Here is a 13,009-nt window from a genome sequence, read left to right as displayed (position 1 = left end):
GGGCTGAGCAGAGAGAACAGCAGAGCTGAGGGGGATCACTGATCTGTGGGGCCGAGCAGAGAACAGCACGGCTGAGGGGGATCACTGATCTGTGGGGCTGAGCAGAGAGAACAGCAGAGCTGAGGGGGATCACTGATCTGTGGGGCTGAGCAGAGAGAACAGCAGGGCTGAGGGGGATCACTGATCTGTGGGGCTGAGCAGAGAGAACAGCAGAGCTGAGGGGGATCACTGATCTGTGGGGCTGAGCACAGGGAACAGCAGAGCTGAGGGGGATCACTGATCTGTGGGGCACTAGGGACAGCAGAGCTGAGGGGGATCACTGTGATCTGTGGGGCTGAGCACAGGGAACAGCACAGCTGAGGGGGATCACAGAAGGCAGGAGTGGGATTCCCGGAGTCACACCCATCACAAGCACAGATACTCCATCCAAAGAGGGAAGTTGTCACTGCATTGGCAAGCTCAGAAATTCACATGGCATCTCATATCCCACTACATTATTAGCTGCTGCCACATCTTTCTTTGGACGAATAACTTCCTCTCACTTCAAAAACAGCTTCGTGTGTGTGGACCACAAGGAGTCTGCTCCCTTTTAAACACTCTGTGTCCTGGCTTTGTGTCGTGTTAGAAGCACGTTTGTATGAAATTCTCCTCCTCCTGGTCTAGTTCTGCACTGCAAGTGCATGTGCAGAGTCACTCAGGGATATATTAATACAAAAAATGTTTTGACAGCTGTATTTTAAGAAGATTTCATCTCACTGGGATCCACTCCTGCCATTTTGTAGCCCAGCAAGATAATGCCTTCATTAATTTTTTATAAGAGCAATTTAAATAAAACCTTTGATGCACTGCTGAGATTAAAAAAAAAAATCTTTCAGCTCTGCCTGTTGATAGTAGCACTAAAAAATGGTTAGACAAGTAATGGAGCCCTTGGAAAACATCCACTCTGCTTCAAGAAAATCTCACCAGATCAACACTACTCTTTTCTGGGTGTTTCTCAGGACTATTGAGCTGTCTGACAGTTCATTTCAGCCATAACACTGGGGTTTTTTGGAAGTTCCCTTCTCTTCATCGGCTGCCATGCCATTTTTTAATAAGAATAATTTTTAAACACTGGTCCATGAACCCTGGGTGGAGGATCTGTGGCTGTTAAAGCATTCAGGTAAAGAGGCATTAATTATTGCCAAGTGTATTCTGTGGCTTGAAGAGCACAGAACTTTGGACACAGGCAGGTCCCATCCTGAAATGTGTGCTCTGCCAGGAGGGGCTCTTGTTGGAGTTTGTAGGAATGCCTGGGTGACTGGAACGGACATTCTTTGCTATGTACTGATAAACCAGCCAGAACAACACACTTGCAAAGACCTAATCGCTGTGACAGTTTAGCCAGAAGGGCTGTTAGATCTGATCTGCCTATTTTGGTGCTGTAACTGAGCTACAGAGAATTCTGAGGACAAATTGCAACCTCTATTTGAAAGCTTCCAGGAGAAACGTAACCTGTATTTCATTTCCAAACTGAACTGGCTGGGCTGCATCTCTCCCATCCATTGGATTAAGTATTTGCCTCATCTCCAGACAGATTTCTGAATTCTGGTCTGAAATTACCCCAACCTCATGCCCAAGTTTCAGTGTTTTCATAGATGATTACAAACAAAGCTCAAGTTAACCATATTTCTGCAGAATAAACAAACTAAGTGCTTTCATACTTCTGCTGCAGAGCACAGCCTGTCACACTCTGGTCATTGTTATGACCTTGAACTTCCCCTAATGTTACAACACTTCCTAAAACATGCGTAGCCAAAGTGGGAACAGCATTCCAGGAGTAATTACACCAATACCGGGTACCAAGAGGTTTCTTCCTTGCTCCTACTTAGTATGCTCAGGGTAAGAGCCAACTTTCATACTGGCCACATTCAACACATCCAGTTAATTACCTGCTGGCAGGGAGCAGCTGCACCCCGGGGATGGGGAGCCAGTGGCAATAACACCTCCTGGAGAGCAGAACCACAGAATCTGCGAGGCAGGAAGGGATCTCTGAATGTAATCTTGTCCTCAAATGGCGTCACCTGGAGCCACTTGCCCAAGACCATGCCCAGACATCTTTTGAACATCTCCAATGATAAAGGTTCCACAACCTCCGTGGGCAACCTGTGCCAGTGCTCAGTCAACTCCACAGTAAACAAGTTGTTCTCTTATGTTCAGATGGAACTCCCATGTTTCAGTTTGTGCCTATCACCAGTGGCCACAAGTCTGACTCCATCTTCTTTACACCTTTCTCTCACTCCTTATATTGGTGACATCCCTCCAAGCTGGAGCCACAGCTCCCTCAGCCCTTCCTCATGGACACACTGCAGTCCCTTAATTACCCTACTGGCCCTTCACTGAACTCACTCCACATCACTCTCATGCTGGGGAGCCCAGAGCTGGACCCAGCACTCCAGGGATGGTCTCATCAGTGCTGAGTAGAGGGGCAGGATCATCTCCTTCAAGCTGCCAGCAAGACCCCTCCTAACACAGCTCCACATACCATTAACCTTCTTTGCCACAAGGTCATATCACTGCTCAGACTCAACCTGGTGCCCACCAGCACCCCCAGACCCTTTCCTGGGGAGCTGCTTTCCAGCCCCCAGCATGTGCTGGTGCACAAGACTGCTCCTCCTTGCGTGCTGGCCTTTAGCAATTCCCCGTGCTGAGCTTCCCGAAGCTCCTACCCACCCATTTCTCCCCCTGGATGGCAGCACAACCCACTGCTGCATCAATATTTACAGTACCTGAGCAGGGCAAGCAGGGCAGGCCCAGAGATCACAGCCAGGACCCACTGGAAGTACAGGTGATCAAGCAAAGTTCCTGGGATGATGCAGGTACAAGACAAAGGTGGGAAGCCACTCTTCAGGCTGAGGTCTGGATCAACAGCATCCATAGCCTGGCACAGCCACAGTAACCCACCAGAACTCCTCCAGCTTGGCTTAGGAAAGGACTGCAGGCTCAGGTCTGAGCTTAAATGGGGCTCAGAGGCCCATAGGGGCGGGGGAGGCTCCAGGTGTGGCTGCTCAGGGACATTAAAGCTCATCAGTGCACTCAGGGCCATGACACTCACCCAGACCCCGATGCTTTTGCTGAGTCACTGCTCCTATCACTCAGCCCCCATAGCCCACCAGTATAACTTGCTCTGTTTATGCTCTTGTTGATGTCAAATTTTATTTGATGTGACATCTCCTGTTTCGGAGGTTCTTGATCGCCTTTTTTAAACCCTCAATCCCACACCAAAGTGTCACTGGTTTCCACCACTTCTTTCTGCCATTTGTTGTGTTTCTTCTCCTTCCTCTAGAAGGTTTTCCTCCTATTTTGCCTTTTGATATCAGTGAAATGGCAAGTCTGTTAAAGACAGGTGGAGAACATGCCAACACAACTGTAATTTTTCTTTCAGGCTGCTGTAACAAAGTCATTCTCCAGCCAGTACAATGCTCTACAGCGTTTTGTAACTTCACATTTTTGATCTTAAGTACATCCTTGCAGCACCAGAAATCAGAATTTTAGGGATGGTTTTTGAGAGACTGGCAGCTTTTAAAACAGTGCTGCTCATCCATGCAAGCATTGAGTCTACCGAGGTGACCCAGGGTCTCTCTATTTTCACTGCAGGGAGGAGGACAGTCAGAGAAAGATATTGCATCCCTTTAGGCTGTCAGAAATCAAGCAAACCTCGTTTTGCAACTGTGCTGTGCTTTTTCACACACTACACCCCTGTTGCACTGTGCTGCTGCTTCCATCTTTTATTGCTGCACAATGTGAAGCAAGTGAGAAGATCACGTTGAGTTTCTCACGTTGACTTTTTGTTTCATTTGCTTGTTCTGAACTCTTGGCTCCCACCTCTTTTCGCTGTCTCTGGCTCCCCATCACCCAGAAAAAGAGCTCTTCTCCCTCTGTCCCTTCCAACTGCATCTCCCCATAGCTCCCTGCCTGCCTGGAGTGTCACATTACTTCTGCTTGAAATTAGTACCCTGAAACAGAGAAAGCAGCAGCTCCAGTCTGCAGCAGCCCGCCACCACCAATTGCTCATTGTTGTTTTTAACAGGAAAACTGGAACAGTCTTTGCATATTTTTACCGATCTATAAAGGATTTTTTCCATTGCCAGGCATTTTAAAGTCCAAATATTCATTAGAGTTCAGAATGTTTTCCACTGATCTGTATTTCTGTAGTGCGTGTGACTACACAAGTTGCCTCGTACATATTTCAAGTTCTTTTGTTTTGAAATTTGTTTTTAAAGTCCTTCAATTAATTCTGTATGATTTTTCGTATTCTGAGTACCTCGTGACAGATCGATAATTAACCATCATTATTCACTCAGCTTGCCCAGCAAATGGATTTGTCATACCCATATCTGGCCTGAAATTACATGTGTTCAAGTGTAGTTTTATTTATATGTCAAAGCTTCATTTCACAACAAAAGACCAGGAGCGGGATGGCTGGGCACTGTTCTCGTTCCTGAGGCAGATTTCAGTCTTTTTTGGGAAGATGTGCCTTGGACATGAAAACAGTCCCCTGCCTGCAAGATGAGAATATAGTGTTTTTCATGGTTTGGGGGAAGTGAGAGCACTATTGAGTAAGAAAATGGAACATGCAGTAGAAATTCTGGAGTAGTTCTTCACGGTGTTTTGGTCCGTGTGGTCTGAGCTGAGCATGAGACGTCTCCCTTCCTCCTCCTTCTACAGCCTTCTCACATGTAAGACCCAAAGATTCCCTACCATTATTTTCTGCTCTAATATATTCTTCCCCAAGATCACTTGGCTTTATGAAACGGAAAAGGGGAGTCCTCAGAAATGCTCTTTCCCTGCTGGATAGCCAGAGCTCTCCTTAGTTTTATAGCCCAATTTTAGAAAATACCTCCAGGGGAATCATGCTGTGCAAGCTCTAATGTAACAAACCCCTTGGGGCTTTCATTACTCTCTCTGCCAGCTTCATTAAACATCATTTCATACAGGCCACTGCAGAGTTCTGGAGGAAGTTGAGAGACAGCTTTTCTAGGTCAGAAACAAGCTTGGCAAGCTCATATCTTATCCGTAAGTCTGTGCCTGTGGCCTAGAAAGTGTAGTACTACAAGCAAGTGTGCCTGTCCATCATGGGATGGCTAAAACCCACGTGGGAGCACTCATGATGAAAGCAAAGAGGGGAATCACCTCGCACCACTGCAGAGCTTCCCTGCAAAAGAAGGCTGGGGAACGTCTGCTCATGGAAGAGGTTTGGATTCAGGAAGAACAAACAGTGTGCTCAGATGGCAAGAGAACTGCTAAGATTTCAGTCACGAGGCTGAACCTGAGAGGAACAGGAGTCAGTAAGACCCAGGATGTGTGAAGAGCTTGGAAATTCTAGGGAAAACCCCAGGACTCCATCCTGGAAATGAAGAGACTGAAGAGGGAGCCGTGTGGAACTGCAAACACTTAAGCCTGATGTCTAAAGACACCTTATAGACAGGGCTGGGCCTGGGGAATGAGTTACCCTCCTGTACTGCCCAAGGAGAGAGCAGTTCCTGTAGCTCACCAAAGACAGGGAAAAACTGTCCTTAACTGTACCTGCTCCCACATCCAAGGCTCTGGGGACTGTGCACTATGGAAGGAGCTACTTGTATTTGGGTTTTTTCAGTCAGCAAACCGTGGACACTGAAGTGCTAAGAGCTGATTCATGTTATTCTAGTTTTATTTTCAAATTAGTTTTCAGTAGGGCTTGATTATTAAGTAGCAAATCTAATTTCCTAGAAAGGAACTTCAGCACTTGCTTAGAAGTGGTAATGATGGTTTATAAGCAGGCTGCCAGCTAGTGATGTCAGTAAAAACTATCTTCTGGTGGCTAAGTAGGGAGTGTTTGAAATGTCTTGTGTGCACACAAGCTGAGGCTGGGCAGAACTATACCAAGGGTGTGTAGCACGCAGGAAAAACGTCCTACCTTGCTTGACCTTGGTTATTGGAACTTCTTTGAAGGATGACATCATTTCAGCTCTTCTTTACAAAGCTGCTTTAGGCAAATTTTTTAATCCCCTTTTTTCTGTATATTTGTTTAGCTGACTTTCATTTGTAAACCTGGGATTAAAAAAAATCATTTTAACAGAATTATAACAAACCTCTGCTTTGTCTGGTTGGTGCTTTACTTAGGATATTAATAATCCTTCCATTCAGATGCTTCACACTTCTAAAGCTGGTAAAATGGGCTGACCTTCTCTTAGTTTGCATTAACTTAGCTGGAAAAGCCTCCATCGTGGGAGAGCAGGCTCGGTGGTGTGGGTTGTGTGTCACAGGAAAGGGTCAGTGTGCAGCTTCATTTGATGTCACGGAGGGCAGAGCTGGTGGAAGGGATCAAGCCAGTAATCTCCACACTGGTATTCCTGATGGTGGTGGCACGTTTATGGTCTTGGAGAGAGAAAAAAGCACAGCATAAATTCTTTAACAGGAATTCTTTAACTGTGTGGTTGGACAAGGAAGTCTGTGACTTTAGGAATCTCCAGATGTTAGGAATGACCTGTGTTGGAGGACTTGGAGAATGGGTAGAGATGCCTGATATGAAGTGTGAACAGCAGGCAAAAGGCTACTGATGTGCCAGAGTGCTTTAAAAGGAGAGAGAAGGTGTTGAATTCTGGATTGGGAATGCTGTGTCACTTCCATCCCGTTTGTCCTGGCAACAAGAGACACACAAGACATTAGAGACAGAGTTTAGAGCAGGTCAGAGTCCAAGAGTCTTTACAGAAAGAGCAGCTGAATTTTCCTTGCTCCAAAGATTACATGATGAAGTGTGGTGGGAGAAGAGGAGGGAGACAAAGGGGAAAGTAGGGAGAAGGAGGGAGAACCCAACTGTCTGAGCTTTGCTGGTCTCAAAATCTTACTAGCAAAGTATTTGCATGCTGCCCAAAACAGACCATCTCCCAGGAGCAGTGGGGCACTGACAGCCTCAGGGGGAAGCTCGCTTTGAACCTGCCTGCAGAAGATGGTAGCAGGGTTGCAGCTGTAACTCAGATTTTCTCTCTTTGATCTCCAGGTTCTCATTCAAGTGATGCTGGTTTCCATAGGTATAAAACTTGGCAGGGAGAAGACACGAATCAAATGGTCTGTGCCCACTGGGTGAATCCCACTGGACTTTTGTGAGCTTGTAAGGACACTAACTTGCCTTTGTGCTACTGCTTTTCAAACATTAGGGCTCGCTGAAAGAGAGAATTCCCCTTCTGTTTTCCAGTCTTCAATTCTTTTTTCTGTGTGTGCACCACTTGTTTTGCAGAGGCTATCACTTTTTATCCTGGAGATACAAAGGAAATTATACTGTCAAGTGATTAATTTTCCATTCATAGTCTTTGATTCTATCTCACTTTTATCCCTAGGGCTGGGAACAATGGGCAGAGGCATTGTGACTTCTCTGGTTAAGGCCAACATACCTGTGGTAGCCCTGGAGCAGGATCTGGAGTATCTGAACACGGGAAGAAAAGCTGTGATGCTCCTTTTGGAACGTGAGGCGACGAAAATGGAGCTGGGTGCCCAGACCCTGGATTTCCATAACCCTGCACGTCTCCAGTTCACTGTGGACTTTGATTCATTGCGTGACGTGGATCTCGTCATTGAGGCTGTGTTTGAGAACATGGCACTGAAGAAGGAAATATTCCACAAGCTCTCGAGGATCTGCAAGCCAGGGGCCTTGCTGTGCACAAACACATCAGCCCTGAACATCGACGAAATAGCTTCTGCCACCAGCCGCCCACAGCAGGTCATTGGCACCCACTTCTTCTCCCCTGCCCACGTGATGAGGCTGCTGGAAATAATCTACGGCCGCCACACGTCCCCCACGGCCATCGCCACTGCTGTGCAGCTGGCCAAAGCACTCAAAAAGGTTGGAGTGGTGGTAGGGAATTGCTTTGGGTTTGTTGGGAATCGAATGATGTTCCCGTACGTACAACAGGCAGTTTTCCTTTTGGAAGAAGGAAGCAGACCGGAAGCGGTGGATCGGGTCCTTGAAGATTTCGGGTTTAAGATAGGACCGTTCCGCATGTCCGACCTGGCTGGGCTGGATGTGGGCTGGAGGTCGCGGCAGGGCCAGGGCCTCACGGGGCCCTCGGTGCCCGCGGGGACGCCGGCGCGGCAGCGGCAGGGCCAGCGGTACAGCCCCCTGCCAGACCTGCTGTGCGAGAGCGGCCGCTTCGGCCAGAAAACCGGCAAGGGCTGGTACCAGTACGAGAGGGCCGGGGGCAGGACAGCCACGCCAGACCCGTGGCTCCACAACCTCCTGGCCCAGTACAGGGACACCCACGGCATCGAGCCCCGCTTCATAGACCAGGAGGAAATCCTGGAGCGGTGTCTGTTTTCCCTCATCAACGAAGGCTTTGCCATCCTGGCTGAGGGAATAGCGTCGGGCCCAGAGCACCTGGATGTGATTTACATCAATGGCTACGGGTGGCCAAAGCACAAGGGTGGCCCCATGTTCTATGCCTCCACCGTGGGGCTCCCTCGCGTGCTGGCCAAGCTGCACAAGTACTCTGAGGCCCATCCTGATGTCCCTGGGCTACGGCCCAATGCCTTTCTGAAAAAGCTGGCAGCTGTGGGGAACCCCCCCATCAAAGAGTGGATGTCCTACCTCAGCCAGCAGAGCTCCAGGCTGTGATTCCACTGGTGGAGGCTGATCCCATGGAACCAGTGCTGTAATTGCACCGTCTTTTCCAATCAAACCCAAAGTGCTACAGGCTCACAAACAATGTCATGAACCTTCCTGGGCCTTTCCAGGGAATAACTTTGGCCAGTGATTGATCCCAGTCCTCCTCTTGCTGCAGGTAACCACTGCCTTCATCCATCCTCCTTCCTCAGCCCCAGCCTCACCCACCTTCTCACACACTGCTGTGTAAAGGCCTGTCTCGTATTGCACTGCCCCTGGGTTGTCACAGCTGTCCCCCTCTTCCAGTTTGTCTATGGGAAGGCAGGGAAGAGCATCCACAGCCCACAATGCAAATCATGGTTGGAGCCAACAGAGAGATGATCACAATTCACCCCAGACCAGCTGGATCTACCAGATCCTGCCTTCAATGTTTCCCAGTTTGTTCAGTTCTTTCCTGTGGAGCCCACCTCCACTGGATTCTCTGGATCTCCCACGGACATCCAGCTGAAGCCTGATCCCCTCCTGCTGCTGTGGGAGTGTTGGCACAAGGGTGTGGCACCTTTCAGAGGTAAAGTCAAATGAAGTGGAGAAAGTCTGGGCAGAGAGCAAGGGGCAGGACTGGTACCATCCCTCATCCCTGCTGCAGAGGAGACTAATAAATGCCAGAAAAGCCATAAATACATCAACCTGCCTACAATGCCCTGTGGTGTTGGCTCACGACTGGCCTTCTACATCCAGACTCCATCCTCCCTTACCATTATCCCCACCTGGCTTTGTCCAAGCAGAAACATCTTCTGGCACCTCTTCAGTGTGGAAATGTGTTGCCATCACTCCCCCATCTTGCCTGCCTACAGCTACCAGGTCTTGGGGCTCAGCAGGCTCTAATTGACCAGATTCAAACGTTTCACATTTTCACATGGGCAGAAAGCACACTGAGAAGGGCAGGGCACAAGAGCTGTGCAGGCAGGGGCACTGCTGCAGGCAGGCAGGGAGGTGACAGATCCCTAGCAGAGGGCAGAGGAGAGGGAGAGGGAGCCAGACTTGCTCCAGGCTTTGGAGTCTCCCATTTCACGTGTCTAGTAAATGTATCTTGCAGCCTGATGTGGGGAATAGGCTGGTCTGGGTTCCCTTCTCAGGGACACTGAATGTCTAACTTTTGCTTTTAATTTAATAAATCTGCTTTGATAATCTAATGACGGATTATGTGGTATCAAATGGGATAGCAGAAAAAAGAAAATGTGCTTGTTCCTTGTTTTCTCTCCATCACCTCTCTATGTGGTAGAACTAGATAATTTTCCTGTTTGTGTCTGAGAAGGCTGCATGCCTCTTTTTCTTTCCCTCAATATGTTCTTATTTTGCCCTTTGTCTACTCCTGTCCATCAGTGGGTGAGAGTGCAAAACTGAGGGCAGGAAACCCTTCAGAAGTCCCGAGCCAACCTAAGTGCCTTGTTCCAGGGAGGATTTTTCTCCAGGACCAGAGAAGGATCTCAGTGTAGCCCAGCAAACTGCTGCAGTTCACCCCGAATCACTCATGTGCAGAGCTGAGAGCAGCCCAGCGTTAGCTCCGAGGTGAAGCGCTGCTCCCACGCCAGCAGCCTCCGTGTGACACGTTACACAACAGCCCTGCCTGCTGCTGGGGCTGGCATGGCACCCACGGGACAGCCCTGGGCATGGCACCCACGGGACAGCCCTGGGCATGGCACCCACAGCACAGTCCTGGGCATGGCACCCACAGGACAGCCCTGGGCATGGCACCCACAGGAGAGCCCTGGGCATGGCACCCATGGGTAGCCCTGGACATATCCAGGTAGCCCTGGACATATCACCCACAGGACAGCCCTGGACATGTCACCCACGGGCAGCTCTGGATGTGTCACCCACAGGACAGCCCTGGACACGAGGGTCTGCCCGGGCCAACCTCCCCTCTCCTGTGCCTTGGGCAGGGATGTTCACTCGCACTGGGGAGGGGTTGGGAAAGGGCAGTTCCCCTTGCAGTGGCAGCAGGCTGTGCAGGAGAGAGCATGCCCCTCCTCTGCAGCAGCAGTGTTATCTCAGGACATGGAGACCCACGAGCCCACCCTGGGGCCAAAACGCTTCTCCTCACCTGCAGCACCTGTGTGCTGGTGCATTTGATGTGCCTGTCCCCCTTCTCAGAAACTGCTGAGTCCAAAGGCTGTTCACACCAGTAACGCCTCTCCCGACAGAAGTTCATTTGTAAATTCACATCGACCAAAGCAGCCCGGCATCGATTGTTCTGTCAGCCTGACGTCCCAGCAGCCAGCGGTGACATTGCTGCCGCCGAGAGGTCGCATTCCCAGCTCCGGGAGGGCGGGAGCAGTGCGTGGGAGTCCCGGCCTCTGCACTGCTTCGCTCCCGGCAGGGCCAGAGCAGCCAAAGGGCCACCACAGCTCCATGGCCCTCGGCCCTGCAGAGGGACAGCCTGATCCCAAACCCCTGGTGCCTTCTGACAAGCAGTCCGAGCAGAAGGCACCAGCCTGTTCTGTGAACCTCTTTGGTAAGTTGTTAAAATAACAGCCTTGCACAGTCCCCATCAGCTCAAATGTGCAGTGATGCCAGAAATATGCCCATGAGTGAAATGTTTCTTCATTTAACAGGAGAGAACACAGCCCTGTGCAGAGGAGAACTTGATAACCACTTGGTACAGGATTAGTTTCCCCACCTGTCTTTTTAAACCAGTTAACTATTTCACTCAGTGAGAAAATATCTGTTAAAAATGTTTTCCAGGTAAAACCCTCCCTATGGGCGAAGAATGTCCCCGGCTCTGCTCACTCTGCACGTCTGACTTGGTGAGCTGAGGTCATCCAGTTCTCAGTGAGGAGAGGCCTTGGTGACACACAATGCAAGCTGGCTCCAGTCCATCCCTAATCTTTGGGCCCTGCTTCTGCTTTCATGTGAGTGTCTGGCTGCATGTCTGGCTTTCTGCACAGCGGGGTGCTCGCTTTCAGGCTGAGGAGATTCAGTGCCGGCCCCTTGCATGCAGCTGCAGGATTGTTAGATGTCTTTAATTAAGTCGGTGAACTCTGCCAGTGCAGCAGATGCCTCCATTAACTGCTCAGCCACAGGCATTTTGCAAAACAGTACTGAATGGGAGTGCACCAAAGGAGAGGTATTGCTTCAGCTTTGATCAGAGTCCCCTGCAGCACTGGGCCTTCAAAGGGAGGCAGAGAGCTCCCTTAGGCTGCTCAGAAGTGCTGTCCTGCAGTGCACACCCAAAGACGGGGCACTTGGGTCTCTTTGGAACCACCTACCCCTGTCTCTGTAACACACAGTTCACCTCCCTTCACTTTATTTCTTTTGAACAGAAAGTGATCTGACAGCCCAGGCTGGTCTGAGAGCAGCTCTGGAGGTGAGACAGCGCTGGAGAGGGAGGACTTCGTGCCAGCAGGTACAAGTGTCAGTTCTCCTTGGGCTGGGGGTCTCGTGGGAGCTGAGCTGCATCCCCTGTTTGCTGCTGGTGGGCTCCAGGGAACAGGAGGACAACAGGGCAGTGTCGACGAAACACCTGGATTTACAATCAGTTTCTCCTCTGCTTGCAAAGAGCTGAGCAAGGTCCTGAATATTTGCAGATTTCAGTGGAATTTTGGTAAAGCAAAGGCAGGTAAGCCTCGAGGAGTGAGTCAGAATATCCTCTTTCCAGTGTAAGGAACCCTCGAGGCATTTAAAATGTACAGGCCTGTAAAGCTCCCCCAGTCCTGGTGACCAGTGCCAAGGAAGGCTCAAGCTTCTCAGTGCAGCTGGGCACCCATCTTCTGCCCAGTTAGGTTGAGTTTAACAGGTATAGCCCCCATTTCCATATCCCAGGAGATGAGGGCACAAGCTGGGACACAGTCATGCGTGCCTGGTCCAGCACTGGTATGAGCAGTAACACATACCAGGGCCAGCAGCGCTGCAGGGAACAGGTCTGTGCTGCAAGTCAGGCATGACAGGGGGGGTCAAAGCCTCAGTGCAATTCTCTGCTCTGCAGTTATGACCCACATCCCTTGGTTTGACCCATAAAGTGGGAGCTGGTCACAGCAAGACACCGGCAGCTTGGCTGTTCTCAAGCTCTTCTTGTTGGCAAGAAGCAAATGGTTCTCTCAGAACACCTTCAGGAGGGTGTACAGGATGGGAACACCTCTGGGATCTATTCCAGACCCCACAGGAACTGTCTGGGAATATTCTGGAGAACACAGAAAAAAAAATAATTTTTGACTGCTTCAGACAAAGAGCTGTAGAAAGATAAGAGACTAGGAAAATGACCATTTGATTTCTGTTCTAGCAGAAAGCTGGCTTCGACTCCCAGTGCTGAGCAGAGCAGCAATAAAAACACAATTTACTTTCAAACATGACAGGGAAACAAGTCCACCACTACACTTAGGAAACAAATAATGCAGCCAC

General features: G+C 49.7%; 1 protein-coding gene and 1 long non-coding RNA gene across 3 annotated transcripts in view; one reads left to right on the top strand and one right to left on the bottom strand.

The window, feature by feature from the left end:
- Positions 1 to 9,804, top strand: part of EHHADH (enoyl-CoA, hydratase/3-hydroxyacyl CoA dehydrogenase) — a gene marked incomplete at its 5' end in the record, with an annotated part of 23,277 nt that extends 13,473 nt beyond the window's left edge. The window contains one exon of the mRNA XM_017826327.1: positions 7,353 to 9,804. Within this exon, the coding sequence (XP_017681816.1) occupies positions 7,353 to 8,623 (1,271 nt within the window). The remainder of the gene's footprint in view (positions 1 to 7,352) is intronic.
- Positions 1,837 to 6,453, bottom strand: LOC108502893. Of its 2 annotated transcripts, none has more exons than XR_001876649.1 (3): positions 6,200 to 6,453; positions 5,933 to 6,066; positions 1,837 to 3,992 (listed from the first exon to the last, which is right to left on the bottom strand). It is a non-coding gene; the product is annotated as an uncharacterized LOC108502893 (long non-coding RNA). The 2 variants fall into 2 exon arrangements; XR_001876650.1 differs by lacking the exon at positions 1,837 to 3,992 and adding an exon at positions 4,007 to 4,538.
- Positions 9,805 to 13,009: the final 3,205 nt, after the last annotated feature.

This window comes from Lepidothrix coronata, unplaced genomic scaffold (assembly GCF_001604755.1).
Source record: "Lepidothrix coronata isolate B3197 unplaced genomic scaffold, Lepidothrix_coronata-1.0 Scaffold125, whole genome shotgun sequence".
Taxonomy (NCBI): domain Eukaryota; kingdom Metazoa; phylum Chordata; class Aves; order Passeriformes; family Pipridae; genus Lepidothrix; species Lepidothrix coronata.
Note: the sequence above shows the minus strand (reverse complement) of the source record. Positions and strands in the feature narration are given on the sequence as shown.